This window comes from Miniopterus schreibersii (genome assembly GCF_964146895.1).
Source record: "Miniopterus schreibersii genome assembly, chromosome: 21".
Lineage (NCBI taxonomy): Eukaryota > Metazoa > Chordata > Mammalia > Chiroptera > Miniopteridae > Miniopterus > Miniopterus schreibersii.
In genome coordinates, this window is record NC_138123.1 from 16518499 (window position 1) to 16539497 (window position 20999).

The 20999-nt window shown below is 45.6% G+C and overlaps 1 protein-coding gene across 1 annotated transcript in view; it reads left to right on the forward strand.

The window, feature by feature from the left end:
- RYR2 (ryanodine receptor 2) overlaps positions 1 to 20999 on the forward strand; it is a 472766-nt gene that overhangs the window by 279616 nt on the left and 172151 nt on the right. The window contains exons 33-40 of the mRNA XM_081124070.1: positions 14 to 174; positions 1879 to 2038; positions 2396 to 2482; positions 5362 to 5588; positions 9899 to 10679; positions 13111 to 13311; positions 18565 to 18670; positions 19904 to 20047. Coding sequence (XP_080980196.1) covers positions 14 to 174; positions 1879 to 2038; positions 2396 to 2482; positions 5362 to 5588; positions 9899 to 10679; positions 13111 to 13311; positions 18565 to 18670; positions 19904 to 20047 — 1867 coding nt within the window. The remainder of the gene's footprint in view (positions 1 to 13; positions 175 to 1878; positions 2039 to 2395; positions 2483 to 5361; positions 5589 to 9898; positions 10680 to 13110; positions 13312 to 18564; positions 18671 to 19903; positions 20048 to 20999) is intronic.

Genomic DNA, 20999 nt, shown 5'->3' on the forward strand with positions numbered 1-20999 from the left:
GCTGTCTCTACAGTACTATTACTCAGTGAGGATCTTCCCCGGACAAGAGCCCGCCAACGTCTGGGTGGGCTGGATTACGTCCGATTTCCACCAGTACGACACAGGCTTCGACCTGGACAGAGTCCGCACAGTCACCGTCACTCTAGGAGATGAAAAAGGGAAGGTGCACGAAAGGTTGGTTTTCCTCCGTTTCTTACCAGTGACATCTTATTGAAATGTTGATAAATCTAGGATTTTACTATTTCTACTTATAGGAACAGTATAATCAAAACCTTACTATCAGTGTCCTTTCTGTTGCTCCTACAAGCCAGTAAGGAACCTGAATATATCAAAGTGAAAACCATTATGAAGTCAGAGCAGTGCACCCCTTTGGGGGGTAATCCTGTGTTCCTTCAGGTGACACTGCACGTGACTAACAGCTTGGGCTGTGGGTGTTGGGTTGTGGGTGGCTGAACGGGAGGCAGTTAGCATATGGTCTGATATGCATCTTGGGAACTGATGTGTGGTGGGGAAACGATTGAAGACAGGATGGGCTAGTGGTTTAGACAGGTAGACACGTTTGAACTCGGACTGAGGAGCAGTGGGTTCTTTCCTCAGCTTGGCCATTGACTCGCTGTGTGGCTTTGGGTAAGTCAGTTATACTCTCTGTGCCATCCTTTCTCATTTGTAAAACAAACCAAACTCAAACCAAACCTTCAAAAAAGTGACGAAGGCCGCCTTCCTTCCAGCACTAGACAAGAGGATCTGACCATTGGCATCTCCCTGTCGTGCCCGTGCACCCTCTGGCCTGCTGACAGGTCTTGAGGGGACAGTCCTGCATATGTTGCTTTTTTACATCGCACCTCATCCTTGGTGACTGGAAGCTCACTCTCCTGCCTTCAGGTGTCAGCACTTGAAACTTGAAATTAGACCCTAAAACAGTGGGCCTGGCGGAAGTCTCCAGTGAAGGGTGCTTCATGTCAGGGCCCCAAACCACCTCTCCGGGAATATCCTCGGGGGAGATACTTGATTTTCAGAGAAGGTGACACTATAAGGAAATAACTTGGTCCAGGGGTGGGCCACCTAATAGGTGGTTCTGGTGTAGGGGTAGTCTAGGGGAGGGCTGATGGATCTTATGTGGGTGGTGCAGGAAACACAGCCGACTCTGATTATTCAGAAACTGGCTGTATCGCACCTTCCTGTTTTTTGCCTGCCTTTGGTGCCTTTTTTTCTTTTCTGGTCTCATTAATATATCTGCTGTATAGTGGCAGACAAAACACAAATAACCTACATTTTGTTACCATCTCTGGTGAAGGTTTAGGTGAGGGTGAAACTCGGGCAAGGTTTGCTTTTAATACCACTGACTACGTGACTTGTAGCTAAGTCTGTCTCTCATACAGATCACCGGGATTGTCCATAAAGGGGCGTGTTTGTAGCCAAATGGTAAACATATTGAATGACTGATGGCTCAGGTAGAATTTGCCTAAGGACTCTGATAGTGTTTAAAAAGGAATGCTTCTCATCTCAGAACAGTGTTAAAAAAAAAAAAACACACCAAAAAACCTGTGAGAATGAAAATTACAAATTTGGATGATTATTAAATAAACTTTTTTGAACCTGAGAAAAAGGTCCAGTTTGGTTTGAGTTTTTGGAGGGAAGGTGCAGGTCAGTTCTTACTTGGTTCCATCAGGTGTGAATTTAGGGGCGTCTGGGACCTGACTCAGAACATCCACTGGTCAGTGAGGTTTTGCTCAGAGTCAGACTCGGGCCATGTGCACCTCTCCATCCCGGCATGAGCTTGTTGCTTGCGCAGCATAATTTAGGTTTAGTCTGCAAGATATACCTGCTTTCTATTATACCTGTGGTCGTACAAAGATAAACATGTTTTTTGAAATTCAGCATCAAACGCAGCAACTGCTACATGGTTTGTGCGGGCGAGAGCATGAGCCCCGGGCAGGTGCGCAACAACAACGGGCTGGAGATCGGCTGCGTGGTGGACGCCGCCAGCGGGCTGCTCACCTTCACGGCCAACGGCAAGGAGCTGGGCACGTACTACCAGGTACTGGGCCGCGGGCGCCGCTTCTCCGGAGGGCAGCCTGGTTACCCATTAGAGGAAAACACACTTTGTAAGGTCAAAAAAAATTAGAAAAAAATGAAAACAGAAATGAGTGAATTCTGTGTTTTTACTCTGTTTGAATAATAGCTGTGCCATACGCTTCAGCATAGAATGCATCCTCTATGAATGCTCATGTGGAAGGAAATGCGCCGAGTAATTATTGAAAGACCATGTCCATGTGGGGAAAGGAAAGCCTCTGGGTCCCTTTCATAAAGTGTTCCTTAGTTGCTGGGAGGGATATATGCTTCCTTTATGCTCCTTCCTTTTACTGATACTATTAAATTCATTGGTTTCTTTAAGGTGGAGCCAAGCACCAAATTATTTCCTGCCGTTTTTGCACAAGCTACAAGCCCCAATGTTTTCCAGTTTGAACTGGGAAGAATTAAGGTAAGAAAGACTCATTCTTGGTATTGTATTGGATTGTGTTCTCTTAGGGAATATTTATTGCTTAAATTAAGTCAGTACTTTATTAGTACTGCTGTTGACCCTATAAATACTCTTTTAAAAGAAACTTAGCCATGTTTGAAAATTTTAGGTCATTAGGAGAACATAATTAATTAGGCATTAGTTCTCTTTAGGCACCACAAATATAATTGTAAGTAAGACTTGGCTTATACAGAACAAAAATGCCAGATTACACACTGCTCAGTAACCCTTGAGCTCACAGGGCTGAAACTACTGCACCTTGGGGACGGGCTGGGCAGCTGCATGGACAGGGTACTCTGGGAACGTAAACGGAAGAACAGCTAAGTTGCATGGGGTGGGCCAGGTAAAGCTAAAAGAAGAGGTGGAATTTAGGTTGATTCCTAACTGTTGAATAGGAATCCGCAGGGGACATTGACTGGGAGGGGGCGACAAAATGCAATGCCACGTAGGCATGAAAGTGCTGAGCTGAGGACATCATTGTGACTGTGACAAAGGCTGTCTGCCCGTGGAGGTGAAAGTGCACAGAAGCGCACCAAGTCCAGGTTGAAAGGCCTTGAGTGCCATGCTGAGGAGCTGGCAGCTCTTCCGGGCTTGGCAATCCCTGGAAATGTGAAGCGGAGATTGAGGATGATCACACTGTTCTGGGAAAATCTGTTGGTGGCAATGGAGAAATGTCGGTGCTCCCAGGATGAGGGCAGGCAGCAGCAACTCGGTGCCAACTTGGTGGGTCTGCGTGGGAGGTGCAGAGGGGGAGCCACAGAACTCATGATGGAGACACGGTGATACATGGGAAGGCGTTTAGAGGAGAAATTAATAGAACTTGACCATGAGTTGGATTGATGAGATCTGTTGATAACTTGGACTCAGGTGCTCAGGAGAATGCAGGATCGAGGAGGAGTGTAGACTCTCAGTGTGCACGAGGAAGGGATGCCAATGCAGCCACAGCTGGGGAACTAGCTGAAATTCAGGAAAAGGAACTGGATAGATCCGGCCCTTGGAAACACGGAGAAGCCGGCACACATCCGGGAGTGGAGCATACAGCTTCACCGCACTGGCCATGCGCCCTTGACTTGCCCTTAAACCATGTGAGCCCAGTTTCTGCACACAAAGGCCAATACAATACAGACTAAAGGAGTAGTGACGTTTGTTAACTAGAGGGCTCTAGGAACCTTGCCAGAAGAATTTTGGAAAAGTGATGGAAAAATCTATATGGTAGTGAATTCAAGATGGAAAGTGTGAGAAAGGACGCCCGAGTTTGGGTGATGGTAGTTTCTCAGAACTCTGAGCAGATACCAGTCTGTTTGGCATTTCCATAGGTGTGTCTGAGACTGGACTGCTGACTGTCACTAGCCCTCCTGACCTGACGATTTGCTCCCCGCACATGTCCTTTATATCAGATCTGGTTGTTTAGGCCCCAAACCTGGGTGTCACCCGACTTTCTCCTTTGCATTCTCTCCTGGTTCCTCCATCAGCATGTCCTCCTGCCATCTGACCCCTGCCCGCCACCACACTTCCCCAGCACCATCGTCTCTAACCTCCGTTACTGCAGTGGCCTCCTAATGGGGTTCCCACGATTCATCCTTGCCCATCAGTTTATCGTTAAACCATCTGAGCAACAGTTGCCATGTTAAAGTATAAATCAGATCACATCATTCTGCTCAAAACCCTAGACACCCTCTTTCCTGAGAGTAAAAATCCGAGGTCTCAGTATGGTTCTCGGGTCCGAAAGAACCTGACACCCTCACTGTCTGAATCCGTCTCCCCCTGCTCTCCCTCCTCCACGCCTGCCACATGGCCTCTAGCACCTCCGCATTCTCTCTAGGCGCGATGTCTCCCCAGGCCCTTTGCACTGACTGTCCCTCTGCATGGAGACTTCCTCCCTGCGTAGCCACGTGGTTGTCCTTCTGTTCTTTTCTTAACTGTCACCTGCTTGGTGACACCCATTCTGACCACCCTGTTTATTACCACTGGTTCCCCTACCCTGTGATTTTCTTCTCCTTGGATCTCTTTTCTGACATAACTATTAACTTACTTATTGATCCTGTCTATGTCTCCAATAGGAGGGCATTTTGTCTGATTTGTTCCCAGTCCCGAAAATGGTGTCGGGGAGTATTTCCCATTCACAGAAGAAACTAGGAAAGTGGCTGGAGGCCAGGCTGTGTGAAGGACTCCGCACAGAAGCTCCAGAGGAGAGTGGGACTGGCTCGTGTGGGAAGATGGGCTAGGGGTTTTTTGTGGCCCAGAGAGGCCCGCGGTGGGGTCACGATTGTAGCTTTGGCAGAGTGGAGACGGTCCTGGAGAGCAGACCGGAGCAGCTAGGAGGCTGGAGGCTGCACTGGCTGTGGAGGAGGGTGCAGGGGAAGGAGTCGTGGTCAATGCCTGGTAATTCTGCCAGCTTGAGAGTCGGGTTTATCTGCTGAGCTGTCTCTGCTGTACTGCTGGTTACTAAAACCTGACCAACCCGACAGTGAGTAAGGGCGTGGGTTATGGACCATGCGTGTGACAGGACAGGCAAGAGAGAGCCACATGGACGTGACCTGTCTCAGGACACATGGCACTGAGAGCAGCTTGGAGAGCAAATCTGAAGGATGTGGGGACGCTTGGTGGCACCTGCCTTTCCCATGTGCCAGGGCCACTTCCCCACCCCTGCACCTACCCTGAAGGGCCAGGCATTTTGCTGAGATTATTTTCTCCTTTCAGTAGCTTGAGCCCAGTTTCTGTCATTTCCTGTATCGAGTTCTGTTGACATGTGGTGGGTCTTTCTTCTGTTACCGGCCTGCAGAATTCTGGTCACCGTTGCCCAGGGAGTGGCCTAACTGGCTCTTCTGTTCCGTCCCCAGAATGTGATGCCTCTCTCGGCCGGACTGTTCAAGAGTGAGCACAGGAACCCTGTGCCTCAGTGTCCTCCACGCCTGCATGTGCAGTTCCTATCGCACGTCCTATGGAGCAGGATGCCCAACCAGTTCCTGAAGGTGGACGTGTCACGGGTCAGCGAGCGCCAGGGCTGGCTGGTGCAGTGCGTGGAGCCCCTGCAGTTCATGTCCCTGCACATCCCCGAGGAGAACAGGTAACAGGTCCCCCGCGCCCTGCCCCACTGCGGCCCTGGGACCGACTGCTGCCCGCTGGCACAAGGGTGGCCCTGTGGACACAAACTGAGGTTTAAAAATACCTCATTTTACATATTTCGAGTTTGTCTGTTTCTCAACCACTCTGTTCCTTAAACAATGATTCTGCTGCTGTTGGAGGGGCGGTGTGAGGGGCGTTGCTTCTACCTGTGCCCTCGTTTCCTGTGACAAGAGTGAAGACCCAGGCAGTGCCCCTGCAGCTGGATGAGGGGTACAGCATCATAACATCGCAAGGTGTTAGGGACGGAGTCACAGAAATCAGTCCAACCCTTTTTGTTTGACAGATGTGAAAAACAGACTAAGAGGCGCTAATAAAAGAAAGCTGTGGAAATGTGCTGAGGGCCGTGGAAATAGGCTGAGGGCTTGGAAACTGGGGGCCTGTATCCCAGGCAGTAGCAGCAGTAGCATGGGGTCCAGGCAGCCCTCACAGTGGCTTCATGGATGACATTTCTCATGTTGTAGCCAATTAGGCTGCAGAGGGTTTATTTTAGCAGCTTCATGGCCAAGAATGATCTAAGTTTCTAAGTTTTGGCCCAAGATTTCCCTCCCAAAATGTCACTAAAAAGTTTAGTCCCAGCATGAGAACACGCAGGAAGAATGCAAAGACAAACTCCTGCTGTCTTTGTACCTAAAGTTTTTAATCTTAAATAGTCATGGGAGGTAGGCCCACGTGTACATATTTAGACATTCTTGGCATTAAAAAAAAAATTAATGCCTTTAAAATTTAGCCTGTGCCTTGGAAAACAGCTTGTCAGTTCCTCAAAAAGTTAAATATAGATGTTCCATTTATCCACTAACTCTACTCCTAGGTAACTACCCAAGATAAATGAAAACATGACCCCACAAAACTGTCTGCCGACGTTCAGAGCAGCGTTACTCACAGTAGCTGGAAAGGGAGACCAACCCAAAGCCCCACAGCTGAGACATGGGTCCAGTGTGGCCCTTCCACACAGTGTTAATCTGGTAATAAAAGGGATGCAGTACATGCTACAAAACGGGTGAACCTCAAAAACATTATCCTAAATTAAAGAAGCCAGTCCAAAGAGCACAGATCTGTGGGATTCCATTTAACTGAAAAGCCCACATAGCAGGTCTGTAGAGACAGAAAGAAGATGAATGGTTACTTGTGGCTGGGGGTCTGGGGGTGACTGCTAATGGGCATGGTCTCTTTCGGGCTGATGCAAGTGCTCTAAACTTAGATTATGCTTCTGGTTGCACAAAAACATCAATATACTAAAACCAGGGAATTATGTGTTTTAAATACATAAATTTTATAGGATATAAATTATATCAAAGACATTTTTAAAAATCGAAAGAAAAATTAATGTGGGCAGGTGGATTTATTTATATGTTAAATATTTACATATTTTAAGTTAAATAATTAGAAATATATATCATTTGTAATGTCCTCTTAGATAATTGGATTTTATTTTAATTTCATGTTTCTTATTTTATGTGAGAAAAGTTTTATAGGAAATTTGCACCTGATTGAAAAAATTACTCAGCCACCAAAAGGAACATAACATTTGGGAAGGGATTTCTCTTTGTGAGGGGAAATATTTTCTCTGCACTAAGCGGAGAATTTTAAGATTGTAATTAATATGTTGGCATCCCACGGCATATGCTCCTGTCAGAGTAATCTATAATTCATGTGAATTAACCTGAGACAAATTTATGGATAATTTATATTAATTATCTGTGACCAGTGAATGGAAAATTTAAACTGTTACTATAGACCATAAGGAAATTGAGTCAGTTTCCTAAAACATATAAAATGCAGACGCCTAAAGAGTGTGATTGGAATGAAGTTGCAGAGAAGAGGGGGAACAGCACAGCCGGGGCAGGACTGGTGACAGTCATTCGTGCCCCGATGCTCTGCTTCGTTGGTCAGGTTCCACATTAGTCCCGTGCTTCCTAGAAGCCAAAGGAAAATCTAAAGAGTTTCAAAATTCAGATTCCAAAAGGGAAATGCCAACTAGTAGTTGAGTAGAATCTTTTTCTTATACCCCAGTGAATTATAACATGGAAATAATATTTTAAATTTTGGGGTGGTTGGAAAGGTATGAGAGTCCTCTGTTTTCTTGTTCAGCTGGACAGTGCACTGTCTTTGGGCAGGAATCATGTCTGTGCTGTTCACTCCTATTACTGTGCTCAGTGCTTGGCGTGGGACAAACACGCTGTGATACTGGATGAATGAAAGAATTGATAGTGAGTCATCAAAGAAACTTCTCCACTGGGGACTGTTAAGGGGTATAATGAGTTATATTAGTCGCTTTTACTGCAATAACCACCCCAGAATCTCAGTGGCTGCAAATCAACATATCTTGCTCGTGTTCCCTGAAGACCTGAGTCCACTTCAGCTCAGCCCAGGCTGGGGCTGGCCTGCGGGTGTGGTGCACACGCCTTCTTACCCCAAGCCTGAGCTGATGGGCGGTGCTGATCTGGGACAGCAGTTTCTATGGCCAAGGGCGATGTCCAGGAGGGCTCCAGACACTGCAGCCCTCTAAAGTTTCTTTTTGCTTCATGTTATGTCCACTTAGATTTTATGGGCCAAAGCCAGTGAGATAGTCAGGCCCAGTGTAGGACTGCCCAGCCGCAGGGGGAGGGCGGGGAATATCCTCCGACACAGTGATCCACGCACGCACTCAGGGGTGCTCCGTTATGTGCTTGGCGTTGTCCTCGCTGCAGATAAAATAATGAGTTATTTCTTTTGCTGTCCTCCGGTTAAAGCCATAGTTCATTAAAGTGTGAATATTACTACAAGGGAAGACAAATTAGTTGAGGTATGTGCCTTGGTTTGCGTTGACCTGAGTGTGAAGTTCAGAGATGCAGACTACAAATCCTTCACAGTTCTCATTCATTCACTCCACAAACCTGCACTAGTGCCCATGGCGTTCCTGGCACTGGATACAAAACGGTGAAAGAAACAGACATGAGCCGGACCTTGCAAGACTGGTTGAGTAGAGAGACAGGTGTTTAAGGAAAAAGTGGGGTATCATCACAGGAATAGTGGGTGGGGCTGGATTAGGAGCGACAGCAACAGTGGGGACTGTGGAGCCCACTCATGTCTGACCCTTGGAGACATCCTGTGCTGCTACAGTGAACACATTTGTGTGTTTGACCTTCATTCTGGCTGTGAAGCAGGTAACCATCTTCCTGGGAGGTTGAAACCCCGCTAAGATCTGGGAATCATCATACACCACACTTTGAGGGACTCAGTTATACCAAGAATTGGGTGCTGGCAGCAGGGTCCAGAAGTTGTGTGGTGCGGAATCATTTGCTTTGAGATTGGAACGCAGGAAGCTTCTGATTCTGAGAGTTAGGGGGTGGGGTCAGATTCTGCACCATTGAGCCACAGTGGCTTTTCATCCAGTGCCTGTGATCCAGAAAACATGGTACAGTGGATGGGCATGGGCGGGATAGTGGAGTCCCTAGATATGACAAAGTTCATCAATCAGTAATCAGTGATTACTCAGTACCTACTGTGCCCTAGGCTGGGGTCTGGAAGTATATTAATATTAATAAACAAACATGTAATAGCCCTATTCTGATGAGCTTACATCACAGTCTCACCAAGGGCACCTTTCCAGGTGAATGAGTGGCTTCTCTGAAGGAAGTGTTTACCCTTAGAATGGACTCTGTTGCCAAAGGAAAGACTCTGGGCATAGCGTGGCCCTATTTTGAGGTTTATGTGTTGGAAGAGCATGATATATGGCAGAAGCAAAGTGACCAGCAGAAACTTTCCTAAGTGGAAAGGCCGCTACAGTGTGTGTTCCCTGAGCTGCACATACCTGATGGAAACCGGGTGGCAGCGGGGGCCTGTGAGGGAGGTTGGTGAGAAGGGAGGTCCTGTGGGAGGAATCAGCCTTGTTACCTGCACTGACTGGTTAGGGGACAGCTCGCACACGTCAGAGAAAGGGCACAGGCTCCTGAGTCTAAGGCAGTTTTCTGGGTTCTGGAAACCAGTCAGCCCAGTTGGAAAGAAGACTTGGGGTTTCCCAAGGCGCGCTCACGTCCTGAAAGGTAGGGGTCCTCAGGTTCAGACGGAGGCCCAGGTATCTAAGAGGTGCGCAGAGCCTCAAGGGTATGGATGATGAAGGGGGTCCCGGCACGATGGGCGGGAATTTCCAACATAAACTTCCATGTGAAAGAAACCTTATAAACCTCCAGAGCTGCCTTTAAGCACCAGGCCGCCGTTAGCGCGCGCGTCTGCGGGAGCTTTGGCCCCTGTGACCCAGGACCCCGCCCGCAGGTCCGTGGACATCCTGGAGCTGACGGAGCAGGAGGAGCTGCTGCGCTTCCACGCGCACACGCTGCGCCTCTACTCGGCCGTGTGCGCGCTGGGCAACCACCGCGTGGCGCACGCGCTCTGCAGCCACGTGGACGAGGCGCAGCTGCTCTACGCCATCCAGAGCAAGCACATGCCCGGCCCGCTGCGCGCCGGCTTCTACGACCTGCTCGTGGACATGCACCTGGGCGCCTACGCCACCGCGCGGCTCATGATGAACAGCGAGTTCATCGTGCCCATGACGGAGGAGACCAAGGGCATCAGGCTCTTCCCCGACGCGCGCAGGCAGCACGGGCTGCCCGGCATCGGCCTCAGCACCTCGCTGCGCCCGCGCATGCGCTTCGCCTCGCCCAGCTTCGTGAGCCTCAGCCACGACGGCTACCAGGACAGCCCCGAGTTCCCCCTGGACACGCTCAAGGCCAAGACCATGCAGATGCTGACGGAGGCGGTGCGGGAGGGCGGCCTGCGCGCGCGCGACCCGGTCGGGGGCACCACCGAGTTCCTCTTCGTGCCGCTCATCAAGCTCTTCTACACGCTGCTCACCATGGGCGTCTTCCAGGGCGAGGACCTGAAGCACATCCTGCAGCTGATTGAGCCCCGGGTGTTCACAGAGGCCGCCCCGGAGGCGGAGCACCGGGCGCCACCCAGAGAGCCCCGCGCGGATGACTCCAGGCCGGAGGGTGCACATGGGGACGCGGCCGAGGGACTGCTGCAGATGAAACTGCCCGAGCCAGTGAAGCTCCAGGTGAGACGAGGGAAGTGGCTGCAGGTGAGCGGGGAGAGGGCTGCGGGTGAGCAGAAGTGAAGGGATGCAGGTGAGCGGGGCAAGAGGTGCGGGTGAGCAGGGGGAGAACGAGGTGGGGAGCTCAGGATTGCACAAGACCAGGGCACTGAATCTGGCCCATGTGTGGTGGTTCATAGTTGTCTAGAAAATTAACTGATGTCCAGTTGTGTTTTGGGACTTGTCAATCTAATTTTCTTACATTTGGAATGGATTTAATGAATTTTCCAATTGAGTCAATTGGCAATAGTTAATTAAAGATAAATTTGGTATATTTGTCAAGGTGGTTTCTTTGGCTGAGTACCTGTCTGTCTGCCATATGTGTCTGCAAGTCTGGCCTGTCATTGTGTGTGTGTGTATGTATGTGTGTATGTATGTATTTGTGTGTGTATATGTATATTTTTATGTAGAGGTGTGTATATGTCTATTTGTGTGTATGTGTATATATATTTTGTGTGCGTGTGTATAGTTGTATATGTGTGTATCTGTATATTTATGTGTGTACATTTGTGTGTATATGCATATTTGTGGGTATATGTATATTTTTGTGTATATGTGTATATGTATATTTATGTGTGCCTAGAGTTGTGTGTGTGTATTTGTGTGCGTATATTTGTACATGTATATTTGCATTCTTATGTATGTGTACATATGTATATTTCTGTGTGTGTACACTTCAGTGTAGGTGTATATATGCATATTTGTGTCTGTAGTGTATGTTAATATGTGTTTGTTTACATATATGCATATTTGTGTGTATGTGCATATATGTACATGTCTGTGTGTGTACAGTTGTACGTATGTGTGTATACGTGTGTGTCTATCTGAAAGCATAGGAGGCGGGCTTCTGTCTGCCAGCTCTTCTCCCTCCGGTTCCTTAGCCATTCCCTGTGTCTCTCTCTTGTTTCTGCACATGCGTCTCACCACGTTTTGTGGGAAATCCAGGTGTTTGGTAGCCTTTCCTGCCCTGCCTGTACTCTTACCACCTAAGGACACTTGTCCCACAGCCGGATGTCACTTCCTGCAGGCGTTTCTAAGGCACTGAAGGTGTGGCCTGTCTTTGTACTCAGATGTCTGAGGACCTTTCTCCAGCCTCTCTGGTCTGTGAGGGTCACTCCGTGGGCACCATTGGCACGCCGTTTTCCTCCCCGTCCTGAGGTTGGGTCTTGCTCTGAGCCAGGCACGGTGCTGGGTGAAGGGACAGAGGGGGCCTGCCTTAAAGCAGCTTAGTCCCTGGGGGACATATGCCCTAGTGATGCATGTCTTTTACAATATATCACTGCTCATTACTTGATGATCTGAAAGAGCAGAATGGATTACCCGAAGGCAGAGAACTTCAGCGGGATTGCTGCGAAAAGGCGAGGGGAGGCCACGGGTTGCAGCCGAGCAGCTGAGGAGAGAGGGTGCGGGAAGCAGGGGCCGGGTCACCCAGAGTGCAGCTCTTCGCTGAAACCAGCCATGTAATGGATTTTGAATCTTATTTCAAGCTCAGTTAAAACCAACGAAGAATTTTAGCAGGAAAGTTTTATCCTAAATTCAGTGTAGCTGCTGTGAGTAAAACAGATGAGAGGGCAGACAGAGTGAGGAGGCTGGCACTCAGGCCTGGCCTGAAGGGTGGCACTTACACTGGGGCAGGGCGAGGGAGGTGGAGGGAAGGGGACAGACACTTCAGAGCCAGCATCGACAGAAGGGACTCTCCTGTGGACGGTGACACAGGGTTTGAAAGCCCCTTACGTACTGAATCACAGTGGCACTCGTGTATTTAAGTGTTTTCTTAAATGTGGGCAGAACATTCTTGGGTAGGCTTGTTCCACCGACTTACTGCACAGGTAGGAATCCTCTTGGCTTCTGCAGGAGAAGCCCCAGTTAGCCAGTTAGTGAATGTGCAGTACGACCACTTAATTAACTTACATGCAAACTCTGGAGGTAGACGGCTCTGGAATGGTGGAACCCCATGATATCATTTGAAACCCAGGTCACAGTGTCCTCCTGTGATCCTCAGTCATGTTTTCATCCTAAGTGTTACCTCACCTTCCCCAGTGATCAGGTCCTGACCCAGGAACACTCACTCTGAGAAGAGGGTGTCTAGTCTGTTATTAATGAGGGAAAATCTTCCCCACAAGATCCCTGGCAAGCTTCTTATATATCCCATTGCCACCCCACTTATAGCTGCAGGGGCCAGGACGGTGAGTGTCCACCAGAGGGACATGCACATGCCACTCTGGCTTAGTCATGCTCCGTTTCCTTCCTGGGACCCCCTACTTCACAGAACCAGGATTCTGTGCATAAATTAGGAGAGTTGGCAGCTGGGCATCTCTGCCATTGATCTTGATTTGATGTCCATTAACTAAAGATTCAGAAATTAAACTTGATGTCTTTTTAATTGTGTTCTCAGATGTGTCTGCTCCTTCAGTACCTCTGCGACTGCCAGGTCCGACACCGGATCGAAGCCATCGTGGCCTTTTCAGATGGCTTTGTTGCTAAGCTGCAGGACAACCAGCGCTTCCGCTATAATGAGGTCATGCAGGCCCTAAACATGTCAGCCGCACTCACAGCCAGGAAGACCAAGGAGTTCAGGTCGCCCCCGCAAGAGCAGGTATAAGACAAGTTGAAAATTCTTCCTTTTTACTTTGGGTTTTGGCTCATTCAGGATCCATGCATTGCAAAATTATATCATAAGTTACAAATGCATTTTCCCCTGTTCTCTTTAAAGTAGCCAAGTTGGTGTAGTCGGTGTTCTTAGTTTCACTAATGAATCGACTTGATTAGTTTAAAAAAATAAGAGGCTTATTAAAAGGGGTCAGGTGTATCGTGGCCTCTGAGGAGGCCAGTTTGACATTCTACAAATAGGAAAAATGTGCAGCCACAGGGGGGTCGCCATGGCTGACACGGTTCCTCCCTACCTAGGGAGCTCTTGACTCCTAGGATGCAGTGCTGGACACATCTTTTAATTTAAAATTTTTATTTATTTTTTTACTTTTCAATTACAGTTAATACTCATATTTTTAAAATTGATGTTGGAGAGAGAAAGAGAGGGAAACATGAATTTGTTGTTCCACTTACTCATGCATTCATTGTCGATTCCTGCGTGTACCTGGACCAGATATCTAACCCATAACCTTGGTGTATCGGGAAAACACTGTAACCATCTGAGCTACCAGCCAGGGCCTCAATTTTATTTTACATTTGTTTCAGGTGTACAGCACAGTGGTTAGACATTTGTATAATTTACAAAGGAGACCTTGCTATTTGGTCCATCCCTAGACTGTCACTGCCACCATTCTTGCTAGACAATTGATCCCGTTGGTGGTTTTTCCTGTTGTTTAGCTCCAAACCCAGGTCTCTAGGGTGCAGCTGAACCACAGGCACATGCCTGAACCAAAGAGTAAGCGAGTCTGGGGATGTGAGCTTTCTGGAAGCTTCCTCAGGAGGGGACTCATAGCATGAGAAGGTAGAAATTGTCTTCGGTATCTCACCATTTCCCTTCAGGTTCAAGATGCCTCCAAATGTAAGTGTTTAGAGACTTGCTGCAGAATTTACTTTTTCACACCAGAATGTAATTTCTTTGAGGGAAGGGACAAGGAATTTTGTTTATTGTGTAAACATCATTTATTGAGTAGAGGACAAGACCAGCATCTCCCATTTTAGCTCCACTTGTTGAGCTGCTATGGGGAGACCTCTACTTCTAGAAAGGTCGGGGAGGTGTTCTTTTTCCTGTTCTGCCTGCTCAGTAAAACTGTCACCCTGGGAATTACACAAAATGCAAGAAGACTGAACAATAGAGAGAAAAAAGGAGACTGGTTACTGGACTCAGAGCCCAAGGAACAACACAGTGGTGAGTTCCTGGGGTTTCTATTTGCTTCATCTGTCCCACACTTGGAGCTAAAGAAGCCAGAATGCCAGCAAGCATAGTCAAGAGGAGCCCCAACAAAAGCCTACGTGCAGCCAGAGAACCAGAAAAACTCTGTTTTACTAGCAAGACAGAAAACCTTTAGGTAATAACCGCATGACTCTAACCAAACACTATAGTAAGCACTGTAGCCTGACCCCCACCCCAACCAGCAACACTGAGTGAGGAGCCCAGACCTCCACTCTCACCAGCTGTAACAAGGTGCTCCAGCTGGGAGCTGAGACTTCCTCCCCGAGGCCTCCAGAGTGTCAGTAGAGACAAGGGATGGGGAGGTACCAGCCAGGGCTGTACAGGTTAGTGGAGAACTGGATCTCCCAGCCTTGCCCAGTGGGCACAGGTCTCTTCCTTCCTTCAAGTGTCCAGGAAGTCCAAGTGGGGAAATGGGCTTTCACTCTGCCTGGCAGTAACAAAGCCCCCAAAGTTCTTTTCATGCTAGATAGTCTCGGATGAAGCAAGAAGTTTAAGTAGGACCCAAAATCCGATAACATAATACTCAAAACATCCAGGTTTCAATTAAAAACCACTCATCATACCAAGAACCAGAAAATACTTGAATGAAAAATGTAATTAATAGATACCAACTCTGAGATGACAAAGACATTAAAATTATCTGACAAAGCTTTTAAAGCAGCCATCATAAAACTGCTTCAGAATGGGGAAGAAAAAAAAAAAAAAAAAGTGAAGTCTCAGCAAAGAAATAGAAGATATGAAGAAAGAACCAAATGGAGATTTTAGAACTGAAAAGAACCAGAATTAAAAACCCCTCAATGGATGAACTTCACAGCCAAAATGGGGGGGGCAGGGCAGAAAAGAATCACTGAACTGAAGAGGGGATATTAGAAATTAGCCTCAGGGACCAGTGCAAATATAACAAAAGATCTAAAGTCCAAAGTTTAGGAAAAAGAGGGGGAACTGAAAAAATGCCTGAAAAACAAAGGATTGAAAACTTTTCAGATTTGGCAAAAGATAAAAAGAAAGAGATTCAAGAAGCTCAGTAAACTTCAAATAGATTACCCAGTGAAATCTAAACCAAGACATAATGTAGTGAAACTTCCGAAAGCTAAAGAGGAAAAATAAGTCTTGAAAATAGTGAGAAAGAAATGACACCTTTAGAGGAAAAATAACTTGAATGACAGCGGATTTTTGCTCATAAAACATGGAGGTCAGAAGGAAGTGGCACATTTTTTAAGAGCTGAGAAAAAAACCTGTCAACTGGAATTTTATACTCAGACAAAATACGCTTCAGGAATGAAGGGGAACTCAAGACATCCTCAAATGGAGGAACACTACGAGAATTTGACTGCGGCAGACCTCCCTGAAAGAATGCCTAAGGGGCATTCTTTAAATGGAAAAAATTTGACAGAAGAATAAAATATGGAAAATCAGAAAGGAAAAAAGAACAACAGAAAGTGTTAAGATGTGGGTAAATGCAGTGCATTTTCCTGCTCTTGAGTTCTCTGCATTAAAATTGGAGCATAAGTGGACCTGTGCAGTTCAAACCCGTGTTATTCAAGGGTCAACTGCATTTTCAGTCCACAGTTGGGAACCCATGTATATGGGGGGCTGACTTAAGTTATACATGGTTTTTCAGGTGAAGAGGTGTTAGCATCCCTAACCCCCACATCATTCAAGGGCCAACTATATAGGAAATATGTAAGTCAGTTATATTTTAAGTGAAAGAGAATACGGGACGTAAAGGAGATACGATTTCTACACTTCACTCAAACTGGTAAAATGTTGATACCTGTGGACTGTGATAAATTATGTATCTATAACGTAGCATCCAGAGCCACCTCTGCAATAGCTTTACAAAGAAATACACTAAGAAATACCATGGATAATTCAAAATGGGGTCCTAAAATTTGTTCACAGAACCCACAGCAAATTGGGAAACAATAAATCAGAATAAGCATAAGACAAGTAAAGTAACAGACTTCAGTCATAACATACCAATAAATTCATGAATATAAATAATCTAAATGTACCAGTTAATATTAGAGGTTGGCAGAGTGGATTTTAAAAACTTGGCCTAACTATATGCTGTCTACAAAAAACTCACTTCAAACGTAGATAGGTTGAAAGTAAAAAGATGAAGAAAGATTATGAAAAAGTAATCAAAGGAAGTAAGATTCCTATATCAGACCAAAGAAAATTATCAGAGACAGAATTCACTAAACAACAGAGTTGCAAAGCATGTGAAGTCAACACAAGACCAAAACGAGAAATAGATGCACAGTTATAGTCAGAGATTCAATACCCCTCTCACGATAACTGATACAATTAGACAAAATTAAGTAAGAATATGGAGAATGCAGTGCCATTATCAGCTAACAGGACCTTTGGATATTTGTGGAACAGTCTCCTCAACAACAGAATACACATTTTTTTCAAGCGCCCATGAAACACTCACAAAGATGGATTGTGCCATAAAACCACCTCAACAAATTTTTAAAAATTGGATTTTTTTTTATACAAAATTTTTTTTTCTGACTACAGTGAAGTCAAATTAGAAATCAATAACAGAGAGATAACAGGAAAAACCTCTAAAAACTTTGAAATTAAACAACACATTTCTAAATATTCTATGGTTCAAGGAGGAAATCTCAAGGGAAATTTAAAAATACATTGAACTAAAAGAAAATGAAAATATCACATCAAAATTTGTGGAAATGGCTAAAGCAGTGCTGAGAGGGAAATACATTTAAAAAGAGAAACACTCAAATCCATATCTAAGCTGCCATCACAAGAATTTAGAAGAAGAGCAAAATAAATCCAAACAAGCATGAGGAAGGCAGTAATAGAGAGAAGAGCAGAAATCTATGGAACTCAACAAAGGACAATTGAAGAAAAATCAATGAATCCCAATGGTTATTTAAAAATTTTATGAAAATTGACAAACCTCTAGAAAGACTGACAGAAGAAAAAAGAGAGAAGACACGAATTACCAATTCAGGAATGAGACCTCACTACAGACCCTGAAGACACCCGGAGGATATTATGGGAATAGGTACATGCATATTGTATGATTCCATTTTTGTAACATTCTTGACTTGGCAGTAACATAGAAACAGAGAGCAGATTTGTGGTTGACGGGACCCAGAGATGAGGAACAGGCTGGAGGGAGGAGGGAGTGGATATGAAAGGGGAGCAGGAGGGATCCTCCAGGCGATGGACTTGTTCTGTATTTTGAGTCACTGTGATACCCTGGTTGTGATACTGCACTACTGTTTTGCAAGATGTTATCATTGGGGAAAACTGGGCAAAGGGTACATGGGAGTTCTTTGTATTGTTTCTTACAATGCCATTTGAATCTACAATTATCTCAAAATAAAAGTTTTTAAAAATTCACATACTAAATTCTAAAGGAAACGCAGTCATTTTCTAAAGAAAAAGTATGGGATAGCAACAGAATTTTATTTTCTTCATTCAGAAATTTAATATTATTGTGTTGAAAATTAAAACAAATGGAAGAAAGTTTCTTGCAGTTTGTTTAATTGAATTAACAAATGCATAGTTATCCATTGTATTATTTCTTATTATGCTTAGATTTTTCTTTCTTCTTTACTGCTCTATCTTTCTCAAAGAGAGGTCTTTTAAATATTCAATAATGTGTAGAAATTAGAGAAATGGAAATATAGGAGAAGCAAAATAAAATATTTTTAATAACATTTAGGTCTTGTTGATTTAAGAACTTAAGATATGTGGAATGGAGAGAGGAAGCACATTATATTACTGTTTTGCAGCATGTTAAGCTTTGAATGACTTGATTTATTTTGTGGTGTTTTTGATAGACAATGATTTTTCACATGTTGGGCACCAATTTACAAATATTCCAAAATGGGTTTTGATCAGTTTGGTTTTCAGGATCTCTGCTTGTTGTTCCTGAATCCACTTTCTCTCAGTCTCATTCTTCCTCTTCCTCTTGTTCCAAACCTTCAGATCAATATGCTTCTCAATTTTAAGGATGACAAAAGCGAGTGTCCGTGTCCAGAGGAAATTCGAGACCAACTCTTGGATTTTCACGAAGATCTGATGGCACACTGTGGTAAGGTCTTCATGACTTACAGCTCTTGTTAAATGCACATGTACTGCTACCAAAGTAAATCCGTATGTAACAGGTTCACACATATGCACGATTCCTGTTAGGGTTCACCTAAGAATTGCTATTATGGTGAACTGGTGAACTGACCCTGTGTGGAAGTCAGGAGGGGTAGACAGATCAGAAAGGCCCTCAGACAGAGCAGAAGACCGAAATTATCCCTCCCTTTTCCCTCTTTCCCTCCCAACAGGGCTCAGGAGGCTCAGGAGGGATTGTAACCAGGTGCTTTGGGCAGAGCTGAGTGTTAGGCTGATTGAGTCTAAAGAAATTTGTTCACAAACAGTTGTATTTAAACTGACTGCAAGACCACGTTTTACGACTGGCCAAGGACATTCAGCATATGTGTTATGAAATTAGTTAATGCCTAAGGAAGTCCTGCATTGAATTATATGTTAGCCCAGACCTATGAAGGGAATTCTCCCCTTTTATTCTAAGAACTTTAAAATGGGATTGGATAGATGTTGTGGGCCTGTGCTTCCTTCTGTCTTTATGCTGCAGTGTGGATGAAGGTGAGCTAGCAACCATGTCCTAAGTGATATGTGTAGCACCAGTGGTATTATTTTTATTTTATTGTAATGAGAATAAAAGCACTGCATTGCATATTCGTTCAGCTTGTGAATGAAGAACCATGGAGTGATTTCCATAAAGTTACACCCTATATAGTATGAATTAGGGGACACTCTAAACAGACTTATTGCTTCAGACATACAGCATCCTCTGCCTAAGGTACCCAATTATGCCTGTTCTCCCTGTGTCTCAAGTTATTGAAATTCCACTGACATTGATGAGGCAAGTGAGGGGGTGGAAGTGAGGTTTTCAGGTGGGTGGAACTGCAGCTCTAGGCAGACGGCACCTAAGTCAGAGATGCCTGCGTCAGCTTGGGGCAGACCTGATCTTCCTGATCTCGTCTCCCGAGAGAGGGATTTTGTTCTCTGTTTGGTTTTACATTTTGTGCTGGCTGCTGATGCCATGAGCCACAGGAACAGGGGAAAGAGGAAGGAAGAAGGGTCACCAAGTGTGAATGTTGCTGGGAGTGCTCGCGGGCAGGCTTGTTCAGTGCTGTTGAGTTCCAGATGCTGTGGATGGAAAAGGCTGCCGAGCCTGAGAATTATTTCTCCAAAATGTACCTTCTAAATATGTTTTTTCTTTTCTTCTTTCTCTTTGCTTTTTTCACACTAGGAATTGAGCTGGATGAAGATGGGTCTCTGGATGGAAGCAGTGACCTAACAATTAGAGGGCGCCTGCTGTCCCTGGTGGAAAAGGTGACATACCTGAAGAAGAAACAGGCTGACAAGCCAGTGGAGAGCGCCTCCAAGCAGTCCTGTAAGCACAGGGTCAGGGACACAGCTGCTGTCCTACAAGGCGAGCCAGGGAGAGCACTGAGTTTGCATCTTCCCAGGATCAGTTTCCTAAATAGATGCCTGTAGCCGCAGGAAGTGCTCAGCAGCATCAGACATTATTTGTAGAAATGGAGAGAAAGCAGCATTATAGGGGTGGATGGGCTCCCTGAGGCACTGGAAGTTTAGTATTTGATTGGGGACTATTAAGAGAAAGAAAAAGGGAGTAATTTAGCCTTCATATGTAAATATTATGCAGTTGGTTTTCCTTATATCAAGTTAAACCTTTTATTAATGTTTAAATAGATTTTGCCTGTAACTCTAATTTGGTTCTGAAATATTTTCTAAAGTGTTATGCATTCCTGCTCCATACATATTTAATTTAACTGAAGAGTAACAGCTGATACTCTGTGAATGAAGTCAGCACATGGACAGTGAGTCTCAGGCACCAGACTCACCCAGAAGGGGCAGGAGTTGGTCTGTGAGACCCGCCCACTGGTCACCTCACTCCTAAGGCTCCATGGTTGGATGCAGTGCCAGTTTATCAACAGAGTTTTTTTTTGTAATCCTCACCTGAGGATATATTTTTTCCATTGCTTTTCAGAGACAGTGGAAGTGGGGGAGAGAGAGAGAGAGAGAAACATCGATGTGAGAGAAACACATTGATTGATTGCCTCCCACATGAGCCCTGACCAGGGCCGGGATCGAGCCTGCAACCGAGGCACGTGCCCTTGGCTGAAATTGAACCCGAGACCCTTCAGTTCGAGGGCTGATGCTCTGACCACTGAGCAAAAGCTGCTAGGGTTCAACAGCTTTTACTGAAAGAAAAAAATAGAGTCATGGAATTGTGGAGTATTTCTTTCCACTAACTTACAATGGAAACTTTTTATTTATACGATTACTTCTAAATTTATTCTTTAGTGTCACAACCAGGTCTT